Genomic DNA, 23611 nt, shown 5'->3' on the forward strand with positions numbered 1-23611 from the left:
CTTTGCCTAAGAAACATAGAAATCTTTGGAAGATCAGGCAAATGGGAGTCATATGAAATCTTTGTTTTGTTATCCCACTATATATTCATGGTTCATTCATTCTATCTCCCTCTCCCTCTCTCCCTCCCTCCCTCTTTCCCTCACCTCTCACTCTCTCTCCCTCACCTTCTCACTCTCCCTCTTCCTCCCCTCATACAGAAGAGATGGTTTGCCCCGGGGGCTAATATCCTAGCAAGAAAGTTTGCTAGTGCTGCACAGGGGTGGGGGAGGTGTTAAATTAGAGTTGCAGGGGGTTGCAAACCAGCACGCCAGAACAGTTAGTGGAGACATTGTGCAGACAAATGTTGTTAAGCATGATGTGACTAATGTCCTGAGCTATATTTATTTCAATGCAAGAAGTACCGGAGGAAAGGCAGATGTGTTCAGGGCGTGGATCAACATGGAATTATGATATTGTAGCCATTAGTGAATCTTGGTTACAGGAGGGGCAGGACTGGCAGCTCAATATTCCAGGGCTCCATCGTTTTAGACACAACAGAGCAGGAGGGATTAAAGGAGGACGGGTGGCATTACTAGTCAGGGAAAATGTCACAGCAGTGCTCAGTCAGGACAGACTGGAGAACTTGTCTAGTGAGGTGTTATGGGAGGATCTAAGAAATAAGAAAGGTATGACCACATTAATAGGGCTATATTAAAGACCACCAGATTTTCCGGGGATTTAGAGGAACAAATTTGGAGATTAGTAGACTGTTGCAAGAAACATATGATTGTAATAGTAGGTGATTTTAACTTTCCACATATTGACTGGGAGTACCATACTGTAAAAGGACCAGTTGGGATAGAATTTGTCAAATGTGCTCAGGGAAGTTTCCATAATCAGTACATGGAAGTCCCAACGAGAGAGTTTGCGATAATTGATCTGCTATTAGGGAATGAGGCAGGGCAGGTGACAGGGGTGTGTGCAGGGGAACACGTTACATCTAGTGTTCATAATGCCATCAGTTTCAAAGTAAATATGGAAAAAGATAGGTGTGGTCCACGGGTTGAGATTCTAAACTGGAGAAAGGCCAATTTTGATGGCATCAGAAAGGATTAGGCAAGTGTGGATTGGGACAGGATGTTTTCTGTCAAAGGTATACTTAGTAAGTGCGAGGCCTTCAAAAGAGAAATTCTGAGAGTACAAAGCTTGTATGTGCCTGCCAAAATAAAAGGTAAAGATAACAGGTTTAGGGGACCAAGGTTTTCCAGAGATATTGAGGCCCTGGTTAAGAAAAGAAGGAGGTGTGTGGCAGGTATAGTCAGGTAGGAACAAATGAGGTGCTTATAGAGTATAAGAAATGCAAGATACCACTTACAAAGAAATCAGTAGGGCTGAAAGAAGGCACGAGGTTGCCCTAGCAGACAAAATGAAGGAGAATCCTAAAGGATTCTATAGCTGTGTTAAGAGCAATAGGATTGTAAGGAACATAATTGTTCCTCTGGAAGATCTGAGTGGTAATCCATGTGTGGAGCCAAAAGAGATGGGGGAGATCTTAAGTGGATTTTTTTGCATCGGTATTTACTCAGGAGATGGACACAGAGTCTATGGATGTCAGGTAAAGCATCATCAACTTCATGGACCCTGTACAGATTTCAGAGGAGCAGGTGTGTACTGCCTTGAGGCAAATCAGGGTGGATAAATCCCTAAGGCCTGACAAGCTGTTTCCCTCAGACCCTGTGTGAGGCAAGTGCAGAAATTGCAGGGGCCCTAACAGAGATATTTAAATCATTCTCAGTGCCAGGTGAGGTACTGGAGGGCGGAAGGTAGTTCAGTTGTATTAATAAGGGCTGTAAAAATAAACCAGGAAGCTATCGGCCGATGAGCCTGACATCAGTGGTGGGAAAGTTATTGGAAGGTATTCTAAGGGACCAGGTATATAAGTATTTGGATAAACGTGGACTGATTAAGGATAGTCAGCATGGCTTCTTATTGCATGGTAAGTCACGTCCAGCCAATTTTATTGAGTTTCTTGAGGAAGTTACCAGGAAAGTTGATGAAGGTAAGGCAGTAGATGTCTCAATAGACTTTAGCGAGGTATTTGACAAGGTCCGACATGGAGGTTGGTCAAGCCGGTTCAGTCGCTCTGCATTCAAGAGGAGGTAGTAAATTGGATTAGACTGGCTTTGTGGGAGAGGCCAGAAACTGGTAGTAGAGGGTTGCCTCTGTACGTGGGGGCCTGTGACTAGTAGTGTGCCAAAGGGATCGGTGCTAGGCCTGTTGTTGTTTGTCATCTAAAACAATGATCTGGATGATATTGTGTTTGAATGGATCAGCAAATTTGGAGATGACTCCAAGATTGGGGGTGCAGTGACAGTGAGGAAGACTGTCGGAATTTGTAACACGAGTGAATCTGCAGATGCTGGAAATAAATATAAAAACACGAAATGCTGGCAGAACTCAGCAGGCCAGACAGCATCTATGGGAGGAGGTAATTTCGTGTTTTTTTATCGGAATTTGTATCTGGTTCTGGACCAGCTGGAAAAATGGGCTGAAAAATGGCAGATGGAATGTAATGCAGGCAAATGTGAGGTGTTTCACTTCGGTAGGACCAGCCAGTGTAGGTCTTTCGTAGTAAACAGTAGGGCACTGAGGAGTGCTGTAGAACAAATGGATGTGGGAATACAGGTCCGCAATTCATTGAAAGTGGTGTCACTGATAGATAGGGTCATAAAGAAAGCTTTTGGTACATTGGCCTTCAAACTCACTCTCCATTTGACGTTGACAAGTACAGCACTGTGCAATAGCAAAACATGAAAGATGTGTATATATGTATATATATATACACACACACACATACCTAAGACTTTGGCACAGTACTATATGATGTGAAAGTTGTTTTGCAGCAGCAGTACTGTGCAATACATAAAGTATATTATAATTTATGATAAGAAATATATATTAAAAAAATTAAATAAGCAGAGCAAAAAGAGAGCAAATATAGTGAGGTAGTGCTCATGGATTCATTGTCTTTTCTGAAATCTGATGGCAGAGGGGAAGAAGCTGTTCTTAAAACAGTAATGAGTTGGGATGTTTTGTTGAAGTTGTACAAGACATCTGTGAGTCTTAATTTAGAGTATTGTGTGCAGTTTTGGTCACCTACCTACAGGAAAGATGTAAATAAGGTTGAAAGAGTACAGAGAAAATTTACAAGGATGAGTTATAAGGAGAAAACTGAATAGATTAGGACTTTATTCCTTGGAATGTCGTAATGAGAGATTTGATAAAGGTATACATAATCATGGGGGGTATAAACAGGGGAAATGAAAGCAGGCTTTTCCACTGAGGTTGGGTGGGACTACAACTAATGGTCATAGGCTAAGGGTGAAAGGTGAAAAGTTGAAGAAGAATATGAGGGGAAACCTCTTCACTCAGAGGGTGGTGAGACTGGAACAAGTTGAAGTGTCTGCTGTTCCCTTTATTATTCCTGCCAGCATTTTTGCTCCATGAGTCTATGATCATGTTGTTGACCTGAGGTAGTTCTGTTTGCCTGTAGTATGGTCCATTTCCCTCTAAACCTTTTCTATCCATGTACAATACCTGTTTAAATGCCTTTGAAACCTTGTAATTGTACCCGCATCTATAGGCATTCTCTGAGCATTCTATATTCCTGCTATACTCTGTGTGAGAATGTTCCCCTTTGGCCTCTTCTAAAATATTTCCCTGTCACCTTCAACCTCTGGTTTTAGACTCCCTATCCTGAGAAAAAGACCTTTTCTATACCATTCATGATATTATAAAACTTATCCTTCTACATACTACGTGAGAAAATCTGCAGACGCTGGAAATCCAAGCAACACACACAAAATGCTGGAGAAGCTCAGCAGGCCAGGCAGCATCTATGGAAAAAAATATAGCTGACATTTTGGGCTGGGTCCTTCTGAAAGTCTCATCCCAAAACATCATCTATACTTTTTTCCATAGCTGCTGCTTGGTCTGCTGAGTTCCTCCAGCATTTTGTGTGTGCTCCTACACACCAGCCTATTCTTCTTACTCAAGCTCCACAGTCCAGTCGCATCCTTGTGAATCTTCTCTGTACTCTCTCAAACTTCCAACTCCAGCATCTGGACTCTAGGGAAAAGCTTTGATCTTGACCAAGAAAGGTATTTGTCATGGTTGGCCTGTAACAAATATTCACCAGGTCGGTTTGAAAGATGGATGGTTTGCCAATTAGCAAGATGCAGCCCTGATACAGAGTTTAACACAAAATTTCAATTTTCCCCCACAGATGCTGCTACACTCAATGAGTTTCCCCAGCAGATTTTTCGTTGCTCTTATCTTCCGATGTTCTTACTAACGATGAAGCATCATCTTTGTTCACCATATACACTTACATGTTTCAGGGATTTGCTGTGCTGTGTTGGTCAGGGTGTGACCTGTAACAAAAAAAAAGCATTGAACAATTGTAAAGACTAACGATTATATAACATTAATGTTGGAAATATAAATATGGAATAAAATGTACGTAAGTACCAGCGTGGATTTACAATGGAAGTAGCTTTATAAGATGTAGTTTAAAGTGTCTTCAGTGCAGTGCATAGATAGAGGGGTGGGGAACTAACTAGAATGGTTGATTGGATTAACTACCTGGGAGAAGAAGTTATTAAGAACTTTTGAAAAAGGCAGTTTTTGGGGTGGGTATTGTCCACAATGATTTTTCCTGCCTGCTTCTTTGTTTGGACACGTTCAAGTCCTGTGGTGATAGTAGACTGCAGCCAATTACTTTTTCTGGTGACCTGACAGTTGATGTAGTTTTTGTATATCGTGTGAGTTTGATACACCAAACCAGACAGTGATGTTTGATGTGAAGATGCTCTCTTCGATGCCAGTGTAGAATTGCACCAGTATGTTCTGGTGAAGATGGAGTTTTACCAAACCAGACAGTAATGACTGATGTGAAGATGCTCTCTTTGATGCCAGTGTAGAATTGTACCAGTATGTTCTGGTGAAGATGGAGTTTTACCAACTGTTACGAGAAGTACAGCCTCTGCTGAGCCTTGTTGTCAATGAAGGAGATGGGAGGTGCTGTGAAGTAATAATGCCCAGGAACCTGAGTGCTGAATCGGTACTAACCGATGTTGAGAGGGTGGAGAGGAGACCCATTTCTCCTGAAGTCTATATGCACCAGGACACCAGCTTGTGTACTTCCTGCTGGTCAGCTTTCCCCACCATCCTGTAATTCTTTTGCTTTCCTATATTTATCCAATTGCTTAATTATCTAATCTATATCTTTTACTGATTTTCCTTGTTTAAGATAAGGTTAGGATTTTTTTTGTCATGTCTACGCTGAAACACTCTACTCGATGCTTCCTGATTTTAAACAATCCCGGCTAAGTCTCCTCTGCCCCGAGAATGATCTTCATTTCTCCAGCTAATCTAGCTAAAAGTGAACTCACATCTCCAGCTGGCTCAGACGCTAGCACTAAGTGAGCAGAGATCTCACCTTGATCATATTTGCTGAAGACTGACGTGAGAGGGAGTATGGAAAATCATTTAGAGTGCTCACACGGGGCTCGAACCGCCATCGGGAACTGCAGGCAGACGCGCGGCCCGCTCGGGGCGGACCTTCCGGGGATGGTCTGATGTCACATCTGCCCCGCTGGTCGCAAGGACCCATGGGAAGGGGGTTTAAGCGCGCGAGTTTGAGTCAGTAAAGCCATTCCGAGTTCAGCTCTCTCTGCCTCTGTGTGTTCCTTTCGTAGCGCTTTGTGCGCCACTACGTTGGTGACCCCGACGTTCCAGATGGCATCTGGAACCAACGACACCACAACTGCCGACAGATGCCTGGTACCCCACATCAAGGGCTTCTCGGCGAACCTGCACGGAGCGACCATTTTCTCCAAAATCGACCTGGTCAGGGGATACCATCAGATCCCAGTGCACCCCGACGACGTGCCCAAGACAGCCCTCATCACCCCGTGCGGCTTGTTCGAATTTCTGAGGATGCCTTTCGGTCTCAAGAATGCAGCCCAAACTTTCCAAAGGCTCGTGGACTCAGTGGGACGTGGCCTGGATTTCATTTTCATTTACTTGGACGATATCCTGGTGGCCAGCAGTTCGCACCAAGAGCATGTTGCACATTTGCGCCAGCTCTGCCAACGCCTGAGCAACCACGGACTGGTAATCAATCCGGCGAAGTGCCAGTTCGGGCTGACAGAGATCAACTTCTTGGGCCAGAGTCAACCGACGTGGCGCATTTCCCCTACTGGACAAGGTCCAGGCCGTCCGCCAGTTCCCCAAGCCCAGCGCGGTCAAGGGCCTGCAGGAGTTTGTAGGGATGGTCAACTTTTATCATTGGTTCGTGCCGACGGCAGCCCGCATCATGAGACCCATGTTCCATCTGATGGCTGGCAAGGCCAAAGGAGTGGCATGGGACGCGGAATCCATGGAGGCGTTCGAGCAGACCAAGGACGTGCTGGCGAAAGCGGCCCTCCTAGTGCACCCAAGAGTCGATGTACCCAGGGCACTCACAGTCGACGCTTCTGATGTGGCAATTGGCGGAGTCCTGGAGCAGCTCGTCGAGGGCCACTCGCTTTCTTTAGCTGGCACTTATGGCCACCAGTGGTGAAGTACAGCACCTTCGACAGAGTTGCTAGCGCTTTACCTGGCTGTCCGGCATTTCTGGTACTTCCTCGAGGGAAGGGAGTTCACCGTGTATAGGGACCACAAGCCCCTCACCTTCGCACTGGCCAAGGTATCGGACCCATGGTCGGCTCGGCAGCAGAGGCACCTGTCCTTTATTTCAGAATTCACCACGGACGTCCGCCACATCACAGGGAAGAACAACATCGTTGCCGACACACTGTCTCGCCCCTGCCTCCACTCAGGCATATCGTCCACAGGAGTAGACTACGCAGCACTGGTGGAAACACAACGGTCGGACACCGAAATCCTGGCTTACCGCACCGCTGTTTCGGGGCTCCAGTTGGAGGACGTCTCCATCGGATCGACTCCTGTGTGGCGTGTCTACCGGCAAACCCCGACCCGTGGTACCAGCGGCATTGTGGCGCCGGGTGTTCGACATGCTGCACGACCTGTCCCACCCGTCCATCCGGGTGTTCGACACGCTGCAAGACCCGGCCCACCCGTCCATCCGGGTGTTCGACACGCTGCACGACCCGGCCCACCCGTCCATCCGGGTGTTCGACACGCTGCACGACCCGGCCCAACCGTCCATCCGGGTGTTCGACACGCTGTACGACCCGGCCCACCCGTCCATCCGGGTGTTCGACACGCTGCACGACCTGTCCCACCCGTCCATCCGGGTGTTCGACACGCTGTACGACCTGTCCCACCCGTCCATCCGGGTGTTCGACACGCTGCACGACCTGTCCCACCCGTCCATCCGGGTGTTCGACACGCTGCAAGACCCGGCCCACCCGTCCATCCGGGTGTTCGACACGCTGCACGACCCGGCCCAACCGTCCATCCGGGTGTTCGACACGCTGCACGACCCGGCCCAACCGTCCATCCGGGTGTTCGACACACTGCACGACCTGGCCCACCCGTCCATCCGGGTGTTCGACACGACCCGGCCCACCCGTCCATCCGGGTGTTCGACACACTGCACGACCCGGCCCACCCATCCATCCAGGTGTTCGACACGCTGTACGACCTGGCCCACCCGTCCATCCGGGTGTTCGACACACTGCACGACCTGGCTCACCCGTCCATCCGGGTGTTCGACACGACCTGGCCCACCCGTCCATCCGGGCATCCATCAAGCTGGCAGTGGACAGATTCGTCTGCCATGGTTTGCGCAAACAGGTCGGACACTGGGCCAGGTCCTGCGTACACTGCCAGACCGCCAAAGTCCAGCGGCACGTGAAGGCTCCCCTCCAGCAGTTCCAGTCGACGCAAGGGAGGTTCCAACACATCCACGTGGACATTGTCGGCCCCCTGCCAGTCTCCTGGGGCACCGGGTATATCTTTACCGTGGTAGACAGGTTCACCAGATGGCCGGAAGCCATACCGCTCGCAGACACGTCCACTGAGTCCTGCGTCAGGACGCTCATTGCAAACTGGATCACCAGGTTCGGCCTCCCAACAGACATCACCTCTGACAGAGGGGCGCAGTTCACGTCTGGTTTGTGGACAACTCTGGCGCAGCTCCTGGGCACCCAGCTGCATCACCCCACAGCGTACCATCCCCAGTCCAATGGTTTGGTAGAGCGATTCCACCAGCATCTCAAGTCGGCCCTGATGGCGCACCTCAGGGGTCCCAACTGGACAGATGAGCTTCCCTGGGTCGTACTGGCATCTGCACAGCCCCCAAGCAGGACCTGGGCACCTCCTCGGTGGAATTGGTCTACGGCACCCCCTGGCGGTCCCGGGCGAGTTCGTACCAGAGGCCCGAGGTTCGGACGGAATTCCAGCAGAGGTGCTAACGAGGCTGCGGGACAAGGTAGGGACCCTAGCACTGGTCCCGATCTCCAGGCATGGTCCCACGTCATCCTTCACTCCTAAAGACCTCCGAGACTGTGAATATGTTTTTATTCACAGGGGCATGCACAAGTCACCTCTACAGCGGCCGTACGAGGGACCCTTCAAGGTGATCCGGCACAATGGATCCACGTGTATCGTGGAGGTGGGTGGCCGGGAAGAGACTTTTAAAGTGGACCGCCTCAAACTGGCCCACTTGGACATTGAGCAACCAGTGAGAGTACCCGCACCGCACTGGCCAGGCCGGCCACCCAGGCAAGCCACACAGACTGGGGGCTCCACTCCCTCAATGGACGTTTCCGGGGGGGAGGGGTGGTGTGGCGGTCCACACACACGGGGCTCGAACTGTCATCGGGAGCCGCAGGCAGACGCTCGTGATTGTCCTTCCGGGGACAGTCTGATGTCACGTCCGCCCTTTTGGTCGCAGGGACCTATGGGAGGGGAGATTTAAGTGCGCGAGTTTGAATCAGTAAAGCCATTCCGAGTTCAGCTCTCTCTGCCTCCGTGTGTTCCTTTCATAGTGCTTTGCGCGCCACTACAGTTCCATAAATACATACTGGGTAAAAAACACCCTTTGCCACAGTAAATGTGCTTGACTTCTGACGCCATTAATTTTATTGATGTTCAATCACAGAACTCCAGATTAGTTGTGGAAATACATTCCCAGAGTTGGATTCTATCTTAATACAGTCTGGTAGGTCCATTATAAATCCTGGGAAAATTTTGCAAAATCCTTAAGTTCCCTTAAGTCTTTCCCATCAATGTGCAGGAGAATGAGAGAAGATTTGTTAGAAGTATGTAAAACTGAGGGGTACAGAAAGGTTAAATGCAAGTAGTCTTTTTCCATTGAGGTTGAGTGAGGCTAGAACTAGAGATTATGGGTTGAAAGTGAAATGTTTAAGGGGAACTTGAGGGGGAGCTTCTTCACTCAGAGGGTGGTGAGAGTGTGGAATGAGCTGCCAGCGGAAGCGATGGATGAGTTTGATTTCAATATTTAAGAGAAGCTTGGATAAGTACATGGGTAGGAAGGGTATGGAGGGCTACGGTCTAGGTAGTTGGCGAGAAATAAGCAGTAAGACAATTCAGTACTGTTTTGCTCACTGTGGTTTCAAGCATTGAGGCTTGGAGATGCCAGAAATGGCTGAGAGTGAAAATGAAACAATTGCATTACTTCATCGAGTTAGGAATTACAAAGAATTTGAAGGTATCAACAATCTTCTTAAATGTTACAATGAAAATGATTTGGAGGATGCAATCATCAAAAGCATTGTATGAAGGCAGTTCATTATCTGCACTAGGTGTCTGCACTGATTTTGTTTATTTATACAGTGCCTATAAAAAGTATTCACCTCAGGGAAGTTATCCTGTTTCATTGTTTTACAACATTGAATCACAGTGGATTTAATTTAGTTTTTGTGACACTGATCAATAGAAAAAGACTTTCGTGTCAGAGTGAAAACAGATCCCTGCAAAGTGATCCAGTGTTTGAAAACAATAAAACATGATAACTTCCCAGTTTTTGAATGCTTTTTATAGACACTGTAGGCTATATTTGGAACATTGTGTGCAATTCTAGTCTCTGCACTGCAGGAAGGATGTGGAGGCCTTGGAGAAGGTCAGAAGAGGTTCACCAGGATGTTGCCTGGATTAGAAAGTGTTAGATACAATGTGAGGCTGAAGGAACTTGAATTGCTTTCTTTGGAGCATCAGAAGCAGAGACATGACCTGATGAAATACATATAAACATTTAAAAGTGTAGCTAGTCAGAGTCTTGTTCCCAGTGGTGAAATTGACAAATATTAGTGCGTGTTGCTGTGAGTGAGAGGGGGAAGTTTAAAGAAAACTTGCAAGATATGTGTTTTGACTGTAGTAGTGCCTGGAACGTTCTGCAAGGGAAGTGGCCAAAACTGATAAGATAGCAATATTTAAGAGGCATTTAGACAGACGCATGAGCAGACAGGAAACAGAGTTGAAGCTCTTGGGACTAGATGTTTCAATCCCTTTGATAAGCAGATCCTAACTTGGGTCATGGCATACAGATCTTGGTGGGTGGCAGATGCTTCCCAGAGGTCATCAGGTGGGCACCCCCCTTATTAGTTGTTTCATCAGTTGAAGCCTACTACATCTCCAGAGGACTCAACAGTGCGGCCCGGCAGCCCAAATGCACCCCCTTCACATCTGGCCAGCCGTGGGGCATTTTAGGGCTCAGTTGCAGTCACTTCTCTTCATCCATAACCAGTGGCTGCTTCGCTCGGCTACCTCTGAGAGTTCTTTTATAGCTTGCCACTGGCTCTGGCCTTGGACTCCCAATCCCTTCAGCCATCTGATCATGGAATTAGCCACAAATCCTCTGCAGCCAACCTTTATGACATATACCACATAGAGGCAGACAAGACTAGTTTAGATTAGCATCATGGTTGGTGCAGTTAGGGTGGGTCGATGGCCTGTTCCTGAATATTACTGTTCTGTATAAGATCTACGGTATGTATGTAATTGAGCATTTTCTTTTCTTTCATTCTTGTGTTTTTACAACTGGCAATCTGAGGAGACCACAACAGAACAGAGCAGAAGGGTCATAAGAAAGTAAGAACGTGAAAAATCAAAACAGTGGTGGATCACTCAGCTTCTCGTGTCTGCTCAGCTGTTACATAATACCATCATTTATCTCAGCACCACTTTCCTGCACTAATCTCATGACCCCTGATTACCTTAATATCTGAAGATATTAGCCAGAATGCTAACCGGTCAAGCAGATTAATTTAATTGACATAGGAGATGGATGAAACATTTTTTGTAGGGCTTTATCTCAAGAAATGACATGCGAGATAATGTCAAGCTAAAGCACAGTAGAGGTGGAGAATTGGACAAATGGAGCTGCTGCTTTTTTGTAGATGATATTTGTCCTCTCAGGTAGGTGTAACAGATCCTGTGATACTATGTGGAACAAGATCAAAGGAGTTTATCTTCTGCAATCCTGATCAACATTTATCCCTTAACCAGGATTATCAAAACAGATCAAATGCTTGCTCTCATCTCGAAGTTATACAGCCGGAGTCACACAGAAACAGGCCCTTCAGTCCATCTAGTACATGTTGAACCATTTAAACTGAGTAGTCCCATCAACCTGCGCTCGAACCATAGCTCTCCATACAACTCAAATCCATGTACCTATACATACTAACCTGAAACGTTGAAATTGAAATCATGTCCACCACTTGTGCTGGCTGCTCATTCCACACTCTCACAACCTCTGAGTGAAGAAGCTTCCCTTCACATTCCCCTTAAAATTTTCACCTTTCACCCTTAACCCATGACCTCTAGTTGTAGTCTCATCTAAAGCAGTGAGGAAAGCCTGCTTGCATTTATCCTAACTCTACCCTCACAATTTTGTATCAAGTCTCCTCTCAATTTTCTACATTCTAGGGAATACAGTACTAACCATTTCAATCTTTCCTTGAGTCTCAGCAACATCCTTGTAAGTTTTCTCTGTACTCTTTCAACATTATTTATATCTTTCCTGCAGTTAGGTATTGCACACAGTACTCCAAATTAGCCTCACCAATGTCTTATACAACTTCAACAAAACATCCCAACTCATTACTGTTTTAAGAACAGTTTTTTCCCCTCTGCCATCAGATTTCTGAAAAGACAATGAATCCATGAGCACTACCTCACTATATTTGCTCTCTTTTTGCTCTGCTTATTTAATTTTTTAATATATATATTTTTATAGTAAGTTATATTTTATGTATTGCACAGTACTGCTGCTGCAAAACAACAAATTTCACGTCATACAGTACGGTGCAAAAGTCTTGGGCACTCCAGCCCAAAACTTTTGCACAGTACTGTACGTCAGTAATAATAAACTTGATTCTGATTCAGTTGAGCTAGCAACAGCGTAAACCATTTCTTTCTTTCTTTCTTTCTCTTTTTCTCTGTCGCCCTCCTCGGGGCGATGTGTGAAGGGAAGTGTTATGAATTATGACAAGGAGGAAGCAGAGTTTTGGACAAATTTTGGAACAGAATGAAAGAAGAATGAAAGTAAACCATGTTTGGTTTTCTTATTAATCTCTCGAGCCACAGACATATTCAGCATTAGAAAAATAGTTTCACAGAGAGAGCTTATCAACAGTATTTTTGCTTGTTTCCAACAAGTAGAAAGTAGAATCCAACAAGTAGTTAAATTGCTACTAAAATACTGTGCTAGCAAGACTTTACTGAGCAATGTTGTGGGCAATAAATGGGATAAGCATTTTCTGTTAAGACAAATTGCTGACTTCTCATAGACAGTGAGAACTTACAAAGAACATTATTAACGGACAGAACTCTCTTGCTAATCCAATAAAGCCTTCATTATAATCCAATAAAGCCATAATGACCTGGTGCTCAGTAAGTTGTTGATCGGCACAGGAAGAGGCAGCGACATCATATGTTATTTGTGGAGCAAAGTTACTGCATCAAATGAAGCCATTGAGCTTATTGTGCCTGTGCTGTTGCTCTGATAGGCCAGTCCAGTGAGCTCACACTTGCCTCCTGTAACTCTGCCAATGTTTATTACCTCTTGTAAAAATATATTTCCAGTTTCCCATGTCTTTGCTTTCATCACACTTTCAGGTAGTGTACTGTAATTTAAAATGTTCCTTTTCTTATTTTTTATATATAGTATTTGTCTAACTTTTGAAGTTAAAAGATGTTAAAGTTGAGCTTTATCTGTCCTGTACATTGAAACATACAGTGAAATGCATTGTTAGCGTCAGCAGCCAGCACAGTCCAACGATATGCTGGGAACAGTCTGCAAGTGTTGTCATACCTTCTGGCATCAACATGCATGTCCACAATCCTGTCAGAATAACACAGACACAACAAGTGACAAAACAACAGCAAAGCAAACCCTATTCTTCCCTCCCTACACAATCCTTTAACCCCAGAACAGGCCACCTCTTCATCCCCAGTGTCCAACAGACTCGGGCTTGGACTTGGGCCTGTAGATATTAGGCTTCTGCTTCCCTAGCGGTCTTGCAGCGATTCACAGGCCTGGCTCTGGCTCACAGGTCTCAACTTCTGGACCTCCGATTCGACCCTGAGGCCTCGATATTACGTGCAGAATAGGGGGTTAGAGTCACACAACGTGGGTACACTGCTCTACAGCCCCACTGGATCGAGGAGCATCATCCCAGCTACACTTCAAGATTCTTCATCCCAACCGCCCTGCCCCATGCTCCAAAAATGGGATTTATCCTCCTCAGGGTTTCTGATTAATCTTTTAATTGGTGTCAGCTTTTGCTGTAACAAAAACAGAACCTACCAGAAACACTCAGCCGGACAGGCAGTATCTGTGGGAAAAGAATCGGAGTTAGCTGTTTCAGAGCAATGATCTTCCATCAGAGTCATAACATCATTGAGCGCTACAGCAAAGAAACAAGGCCTTCAGTCCATGATAACCTGTTATTCTGCCTGGTCCCTTCAACCCACACCTGGACCTTAGCCCTTCATACCCCTCCCATCCATCTACTTAGCCAAACCTCTTAAATATTGCAATATTCCCTGCATCCAACACATCCGTTGGCAGCTCGTTCCACACTTATACCATCCTCTAAGTTTCCCCACAAGTATTTCACCTTTCACCCTTAACTTATGACTTCTAGTTCTAGTCTCACCCTAAGCCCTGGAGAAAGCCTGCTTGCACTTACCCTATCTTTACCCCTCGTGAGTTTGTATATATTCATTAAATCTCCCCTTATTCCCTTACATTCCAGAGGGAGTTTCCAGATTTTTCTGTATTTATTTCAGATTTCCAGCATCTGTAAATGTTTTGCTTTAATTCACTCGCATCTGTGGTTTTTCAGTCAACATTAACAAGGTGTTTCACTCTTTTTCTCTCTCTCTCATTCACAGGGCATCGTGGACTACATGGCCAAGGACAAGTAAGTGGATATGTTATTTTTTCTCAAGAACATTTTTACATTATCACCAGAAAGCAAGTTAACCTGTTGGAGACTCTGTGCTTGTCTGTCCAAACAGAAGTTATGGATTGGCAGAGCTTGGCACCTAAGCTAGATTCCATAGCAATGTTTAAGATGCATTTGGTCAGGTACATGAACTGGCAGGATATATTTATTTATATTGAATTTATTCAGAGAACAAGTCCTTCTGGCCCACCTAGCTCTATTATACCCATGGAACCAGTTAACCTACGTGTTTGTCTTTGGACTGTGAGAGGAAACTGGAGCATCTGGAGGAAACCCCAGTGGTCATGGGGAGAAGGTAGTAGCAAAAATAGAACTGGGGTTGATGGTATTGCACTAACTGCTATACTACCATGCAGGGTCAGTGGTTCCATGAGGTCCTAGTGCCTGCTTCTTGTCTCATGATTGGGCTGTTCACTTTACTCCTGACCAGTCAAAAAGAGGCCTAAATGTTTTTAGAATGAACATTGGAGATATTGATATTTTGCTTTGAGATGAGGAGAACTGGTGATTATCTGGGACAAAGATACACCAGGGACAGGGAGGACACTGTGGAGGAAATGTTAAAGACATGGAAATAGTGAGTGTGGAAGGCAGGAGGGGCTGAGAGAATAAAAGATGAGAAGGTTGCTGGGGGGGTGGGGAGGCAGTGGGTAGTGCTGCTGACTCAAGTCCACATTCTATCCTGACCTCCAATACTGTCCACATAGAGCTTGCATGTTTCTTCCGCGACTGTGTGCATTTCTCCTGGGCACTCCAGTTCCCTCCCGTGTCTCAGATGTGCTACTTGTTTCTGACCTTGTTCCTTGCTCTGCACCCTCTATAAACTCTACGAGAGTTTATAACACCACTTCTAACACTAGACCCAGCCGGGTTCAGGCCAGGCCACTCTTGCTGCGGTCAAGTCCTGAACTGAACCCAGTATATTGAGGTTGGCTTTGAAATGCGACTAATTACAGGGGCAGTATTCGTCGACTTAACAGCAGCATGCAACACTGAATCACAGAGGCCTTCTACTGAAATTATCTAAAATGTTAAAGAATGAAACCACAGTCAAAGTAATAAGAAGCCTTCTAGAAAATCACAGATTTTATGTAGAAATGAATGGAATTAAGAGTAGGTGGTGTCCACAAAAGAACGGACTACCCCAGGGATCAGTCCTGGCACCTCTACTATTTAATGTTTACACAAACAACCAACCAACCTTTCCTAACACACACAGGTTTATCTATGCAGATGACCTATGCATAGCAACACAAGCTAACTCCTTCCAAGAAGTTGAAGTACGAGTTACAGCAGTCCTCGAAGCAATGAAGCAGTATTATGAAAAATGGTCTCTGAACCCAAATCCATCAAAAACTCAAGTGTGTGCATTCCACCTGATGAATCGAGAAGCAGCTCGGAAACTCAAGATCTTCTGGTGTGGGAAGGAGCTCGAATACCGTCCAACTTCAACTTACCTGGACTTGAGATTGGATAGAACGATCTCATTTGTCACACACATCCAAAAACTCCAAGGGAAAGTTGGCTCTCGCAATTCTCTCTTGAACAAATTAGCGGACACGAAACGGGGAGCTAATACTCACACACTTAGATCAACTGCCCTAGCACTCTGCTATGCACCTGCGGAATACTGTGCACCCGTGTGGGGCAGATCAGGCCATGCGAAGAAAATAGACCCATTGCTTAACGAAGCCTGCTGAATAATCACAGGCACACTGCACCCCACACCCAGTAACATCATTTACAGATTTGCAGGCATTGCTCCCTCAGAGATCCGAAGACACACTACGACAAAAATTGAAAAAGGTAAACAGAACTGGGATCCACGGCACCCACTATGCCAGTTTCCAACCGCCTAAAATCAAGGAAAAGCTTTGCTACAGTGGAGGAACTACCGCACTGAACATCCCCCCAAACATACAGGATTGACAACTGGCAACAAACAGGACCCAGGACCCCACCAAACAATACAGTGCAAAACCCACAGAATCGTTGCCAGACGGGGCACTGCTTGACAGACAGACGTGGTGCAATCCCCACAGAGCAGAGCAGGAGTTTGTAGGGCGGAGGACAATATGGTGAAGTGGGGATTAAATCCAGCGACTCCTGTGAGTGTGGTGATAGGGTGCAGAACATTGAACTGCCCACTCTCACCGGATTTAGCTGACACTGACCTGCTCAACATCAACCAAACAACACTAGAGTGGCTGGCTGTCTGGTGTGACAAGCTACGATGATGACTTGTTTCTGGTGGGGTGCAGGGGCTAGGAGTGAGTCATATTAATTGCATATGAGAGATAATAAGACATGAGAGTAGAATTGTGCCTTTCAGTCTGCTCTGCCATTTCATCATGGCTGATTGATTTTCTTTCTCACCTCCATTCTCCTGTCTTCTACCAGTAATCCTTGACACCCTTACTGATCAAGTACCTATCAATCTCCTTTAAGTATAGCCAGTGACCTGACATCCACAGGGGGTAACATAACAGTTAGTGCAACACTCTGCAGAGCCAGTTTTAATCCCACCACTGTGTCAGAGTACATTCTCCCTGTGACCACATGGATTTCCTCCGAGTGTTTCCAAAGAGTGCTCCCTACAACCAATCAAGAGAGGGCAGCAGTCATATGGGAATGCAAAACTACTTTCCAATCCTGACTTGGTAGTGCATTATCCTTTTTTCATCAAAATCCTGGAACTCCATGCCCAGGAAGTACAAGAGTTTCTGCAGATGCTGGAAATCCTGAGCAACACACACAAAATGCTGAAGGAATGGATAGGTCTGTCCACAGCCTCCATCAAGAGGGCAGCCACAGGTTGGAGGAGCAACACCTCAAATGTCTAGGTTTGTCTCCAGCCTGATGGCATGGACACTGATTTTGAAGAATTTAGAAGATTTCTCTAAGTTTTGGTAGCTATTCCCCTCTATTCTCCCACCCACTATTTTCTTTCTCTTCCCCCTTCTGATGGCCTTCTCAGCCTTTCTCCTTCCCTCACTTACATAAACCTATCCATCAACTCCTCTGATTCTCCATCTCCTTCCCTCTTTTCCACGATCCTCTCCTATCAGATTCCTCCTTTAGCCCTTTACCTCTGCCACCTACCACCTCCCATCATCCACTTTCTCCTACCCGCTTTCACATGCTGGCCTGGACTCGCCCCCTCTCACGACCTTCTTAGTTTGGCTTCACCCCTACCCTTCCAGTCCTGCTGAGGGAGGTCATTTCCTTCCAGATGTTGCCTGATCTGCTGAGTTCCTCCAATATTTTATGTGTTCTTTTGAAGTTCAAGTTTATTGTCATCTGACTCTACAGTACAACCAAACGTTGTACGACCACAGTGCACCCACAAAACATGTATCACATAAACCAGAATATTACAATACATGTTAATAAAATAGTCTCATAGCATAGTCTTGATGCTCCTGTACCTCCTTCCTGATAGTACAGGGTCAAAGAGATAGTGGGATGGGTGGATTCACTGGGAGGAATGGAGCGATTTAAGAAGTTGGCTTTTCACTGCCTTCTCAAGGACAATGAGGGAAGGGAGATATTAGATCAGTGATCTAATATCCCAATAATGATTGACAGAAGGGTGGTGCAGCTAGTAGAGCTGTTCCCTCACAGTGTCAAAAAACCTGGGTTCAACCCCAAGCCTCAGTGCTGTCTTTGTGCAGTTTGCAGGTATTCATTTGCATGTGTTTCCTCCAGGTTTTCTACTTCCTTCCCACATCCCGAAAATGTGTAGGTCAGTAGATTAATTGACTGCTGTAAATTGTCCTTAGTCTGTAGGAGAGTGGTAGATTCTGGGGGTGGGGGTAGAGTTGACATTAACGGCCGGAGAGCAGGTTGCAGGGGAGTTTAGTTGCAGCATGGTACTGTTCTGACAAGCCAGCATAGATTCTTAGAACAAAGTACATCCTTCGACCCACAATGTTGTGCTGACCTTTGAACAATCTAATGCTCCCCTCCCTCATAGCCTTCCATTTTTCTGTCATCTCTGTGCCTATCTAAGTCTCTTAAACCCCTAATGCATCTGCCAGTCCACTCTATCTATGTTTCTAACCAATCTGTACACCTCTTATCAAGTCACCTCACACCTTGCTTTGCTAGTGAGCTCTAGCTCTAGCTCACTCACACTATCCTAGTACGACATTCTCTCTTATCCAGACAGTGTAAATCTCCTCTGCACCCTCTCTAAAGCTTCCACAATCTTCCTAGTGATGAGGCCAGCAGAAATGAACACAATATTCCAAGTATTATCTAACCAGGGTTTTATAGAGCTGCAATGTTACCCCATGGCTCTTGAGCTCATTCCCCTGAATAAAGAAGACTCTGCTTAATCACCCCATCTACTGGAAATTCAATGGAGATTCACCCCATTTACTGGAGATTCAATGGAGATTCACCCCATTTACTGGAGATTCACCCCATCTACTGGAAATTCAATGGAGATTCACCCCATTTACTGGAGATGCACCCCATCTACTGGAAATTCAATGGAGATTCACCCCATCTACTGGAAATTCAATGGAGATGCACCCCATCTACTGGAAATTCAATGGAGATTCACCCCATCTACTGGAAATTCAATGGAGATGCACCCCATCTACTGGAAATTCAATGGAGATTCACCCCATCTACTGGAAATTCAATGAAGATTCACCCCATTTACTGGAGATTCACCCCATCTACTGGAAATTCAATGGAGATTCACCCCATCTACTGGAAATTCAATGGAGATTCACTCTATCTACTAGAGATTCACCCCATCTACTGGAGATCAATGGGCCAAAATTGTGTTGCATGTTGGAAGGAAGTAGTAGAAATCATTGATATAGTCTGGTACCAGGGCAATTTAACTTAATAACATTCTTTTCTGATGTGGTTCAGAGGTGAAGGCACAATCTATTTCAGAGAATTGCAAGCGTATGTAAGAACAAAGCAAAGTCAGTTATCAGCTGATGCAGAACAGAAATGAAAAATGACAAACTATTACATTACAACATACATTCAGGCAATGGTCTGCTTTAGAATTTGATTTGACAATTCAAGTAGTAATGCTGCACAGTTGAACTGTGCACAGTACAATAAAAATATGTAGTGCCTGTGGGATTATTCTCACACCAAGCGCTTCTCTTGGTCTTCCCACTCTGAAATATGTTCTGGCTACAAGAAGCCCTGCCTGGCAGCTCTTCTTGTTTCACCTTCCTCACTTCCACCTACTTCTTCAGCCTTCTTCCCCCTTCCTCCCTTTCCAGAGGGAGATTCTCAGAATTTCGAGCAGGATCGTCTTGACCCAAAATGTCAACTGACTTTTCCCACAGACGCTGAGTTCCTCCAGCATTTTGTGTGTGTGTTCTTTTTGACTCTGCTGTTTTTTTCTCCAAGAGATCTATCTGAGATCGGTCAGAAAAGCTTACAGATGTCATAGAAAGGAGGGCAGAATTTGCCGTTCCGGAGCTGTAAGATGCTGAGACAGAACAGCGATGGCTGTTTCTCACGGTTAAGTTAGCACAGAGTAGAAAATGTTCCCAGCTCTGTGCTCTAGCTTGGCAGCAGCCTGGCTCTTATCTGATACTTTCATCTTTATTTACTCTCCAAAACTCTGTAGCAGTGGCACAAATCTACACGCAGTGCCCACTTTATTACACAGCAACCTTAAAATCATTTTACTGCATGCAAGAGCTCTCTAGAAAACGCTGAAACTGTCACAAATCACCAGGGTTTGTCTCCACCATCAAGGACATACACTCAGTGGCCACTTTATTAGGTATACCTGTACACTTGCACGTTAATGCAAATATCTAATCAGCCAATCATGTGGCAGCAACTCAATGCATAAAAGCATGCAGACATGGTCAAGAGGTTCAGTTGTTGTTTAGACCAAACATCCAGAATGGGGAAGAAATGAGATCTGAGTGACTTTGACTATGAAATGATTGTTGGTGCCAGACAGGGTGCTTTGAAAACACCCTGTTTATGAGAGCGGTCAGAGCAGAATGGCCAGAGTGGTTCCAGCTGACAGGAAGGTAACCACATGTTACAACAGTGCTGTGTAGAAGAGCATCTCTGAATGCACAACATGTCGAATCTTAAAGTTGATAGCGATAGCAGCGGGCCACGAACACATTCTCATTGGCCACTTCTTTAGATACCAGATGTACGTTACACCCAGTGTAATGCGAGTGGCATTAATTCTGGCACACTTTCAGTACCTGCCTGCAAAAAGTTTTTGCAGGCCAATGCACTTGAGGTGATGCCACTGCTGTAGTTGAACAAGGCCTTGGAAACACCAAGGGGATGTTTTCATGTTTTAGTCTGACAAAATAAACCTCTCAGATTGGAGGAGCAACACCCCATATTCCGTCTGAGTAGCCTCAAACCTGATGACATGGACATCGATAGCTCTAACTTCTGGTCATTTCTCCTCCCTCCTCCTTCTCTCTTTTTACATTTTTCATTCTGGCTCCTCTCTTCTCCCCTCTTGCCCATTACATTCCTCTGGTGCCCCCCTCTTCTCTTTCTCCCATGGTACACTCTCCTATCAGATTCTTCCTTCTTAAGCCCTTTACCTTTTCCACCTATCACCTGCCAGCTTCTCACTTCTCCCACCCACCCATCCAGCTTTTCCCTTACCTGATCTCACCTGTCAGTTGTACACCCTTTGCCAGCTTCTTATTCTGGCTTCTACCTCCCCCCCACATCCTTTCCAGTCCTGATGAAGGTTGTTGGCATGAAACTTCAAATGTTTATTCCCATCTATAGATGTTGCTTGACCTGCAGGATTATGTGTGTGTTGCTTTGGATTTCCAGCATCTGCAGAATCTCTTCTCTTCTGGGATGCTCGCCTCGATTCACGTGCCCGAATCTGATGTGTTGGTTTTTTATTGTCACACGTATCAAGGCACAGTGAAAGGTTTCTGGGTGGTGGACAAACAAAAGGCTTTTCACAGTGTCTCGTATCATATTGATAAACATACCAGATCAGGATATGAAGACTGGAACAGGCACCACAGCACCGATTTGTATTGTTCTGAACGTTGAACACAGAATAAAGATTAGCTTTATTTGTCACATGTACATTGAAACATTGCAACATGTGTTAATATCGTACCGCCATGCATCTGCCGCTAAAATAGCGTGCATCGCCAAGAACAGTACGACACAGGAACAGGCCCTTCACCAACAATGTGATGAGCACAATGCTGAATAAAACTCCATCTCTTCTGCCTGTGCACAAGGTACAGTGGAACGCTTGTCTCGCGTACTGTTCATACAGGTCAAAGAGTAATGTTAACAACCTCAGGGAAAGTGCAGTACAGGTAGCAATGAGCGGCAAGATCATAATGAGGTAGATGGTGAGATCAAAAGTCCAATTTATAGTACTAGGGAGCCATTTAATTTTCCTGTAACGGTGGGATAGGTGTTCTGGAGCCTCGCGGGACGTACTTTCGGGCTTTTGTATTTCCTGCCTGGTGGAAGGTGGAAGAGGAGGGAGTGCCTGAGATGGGGCCCCTGATTATGCTGGCTGCTTTACTGATGCAGCGAGAAGAGTAGACAGAGTTTGTAGAGGGGAGACTGGTGCCAGTGATGTGCTGAGTTGTGCCCCATAATCTGTATCTCTCCATATTCACATGTCCAACTGGCTCTATAATGCCTCTTTCTCGTCTCTTCCACCACTTGCCCTGGTAGCCCATAGTGTAGAAAAATAGGGGCTGTAGTAAATTATTCAGCCCTCCAAACCTGTTCTACCATTCAGTAAAACAATGGGTGATCCACCCTCTTAATTCATATTCAGCATTAACCCTCTTGGCTTGGGCGCTGTATTTTAGAAAGGATGAACTGACATTGGAGATGGTCCAGAGGAATGGGGGAGGGGGTCTCTTTGAAACCTATCAAATATTGAAAGGCCTAGATAGAGTGGACATCTAGAGGATGTTTCCTATAGTGGGTGAGTATAGGGCTAGAGGGAACAGCCTCAGAATAGAGGGATGTCCCTTTAGAACAGAGATGAGGAAGTATTTCTTTAGCCAGAGGGTGATGAATCTGGGGAATTCGTTGCCACAGGCAGCTGCGGAAGCCAAGTCATTGAGTGCAGATGTTGATAAGTTCTTGATTAGTTAAGGATATCAAAGGTTCTGCTGGAAAGCACAGGAGAATGAGGTTGAGAGGGATAATAAATCAGCCATGATCAAATGACTGATGAGCCAAATAGCCTAATTCCAGACCCATGTCTTATGATATTGTGGATAGAATAAAAGAGTTAAACTGGTAATAATGTCAGCTAGGAAGGTCAAACTCTTTAACCATATAACAATTACATCGTGGACATCTTCATAAAGGCAATGCTTCGAGAAGCCTGGTATACAGCATTAAGAACGCTGACTGCCCAGCACATGCCTCCTTCTCATTGCTACCATTGGGAGGAGGGTACGCAAACCTTAAGGCACACACTCCGTGTCTTAGGAACATTTCCTTTTGCCATCGTAGTTCTGAGCAGTCCATGAACCCCTGAACACAAACTCACTTCTACAGCCATGTATCCTTTCTGGGAACATGTCTTTGTCGCCAGCTTGTACCACACAGTTTCCAGATTTGTTTTCAAGCTTCTCGATTTGGACCCTCTGAGGACGCCAGCTACTCACATTCAATTAACTGCTTCTCCCACCGCGTTCTACGTGCACGCTTTCCACCATGAGGAGGTACTTGGTGTCCCCATCACAGTCACTTCCACCTTTTAAAAAGATCCTGCTTTGCGAAGGATTTCAGTCCGAAACGTCGCCTGTGCTCTTCCTAGATGCTGCCTGGCCTGCTGAGTTCCTCCAGCATTTTGTGTGTCTTGCTCACTTTTCTGGTCTCTTTTTGTACTACTTTTTTATATTTCTCATTGTAATTTATGGTATATTTTATCTATTGCGTGTACTGCTGCCACTAAACAGCAGATTTCACAGCCTATGTCGGTGATTCTGAGTTGAAAGGAATTTGTGACCCATATTGTACTTCAACTCCTTGTCGGCTATAGAGGGCCAAGAGTGCCCTCTGCTGTCTACCACAACCATGCTCAGATTGTGAAATCGGAAACAGAAACAGCCGACCACAATGCCAAATTAAGCTAATCGCATCAGTTTGCACATAACCTGTATCCATTTATCCTCTGCCAGTT

The 23611-nt window shown here is 45.6% G+C and overlaps 1 protein-coding gene across 1 annotated transcript in view; it reads left to right on the forward strand.

Moving 5' to 3' along the window:
* Positions 1-23611, forward strand: part of adcy5 (adenylate cyclase 5) — a 416408-nt gene that overhangs the window by 293899 nt on the left and 98898 nt on the right. Inside the window, exon 10 of the mRNA XM_073046122.1 lies at positions 14375-14403. Coding sequence (XP_072902223.1) covers positions 14375-14403 — 29 coding nt within the window. The remainder of the gene's footprint in view (positions 1-14374; positions 14404-23611) is intronic.

This window comes from Hemitrygon akajei, chromosome 5, assembly GCF_048418815.1.
Source record: "Hemitrygon akajei chromosome 5, sHemAka1.3, whole genome shotgun sequence".
In the NCBI taxonomy this organism is placed as follows: domain Eukaryota; kingdom Metazoa; phylum Chordata; class Chondrichthyes; order Myliobatiformes; family Dasyatidae; genus Hemitrygon; species Hemitrygon akajei.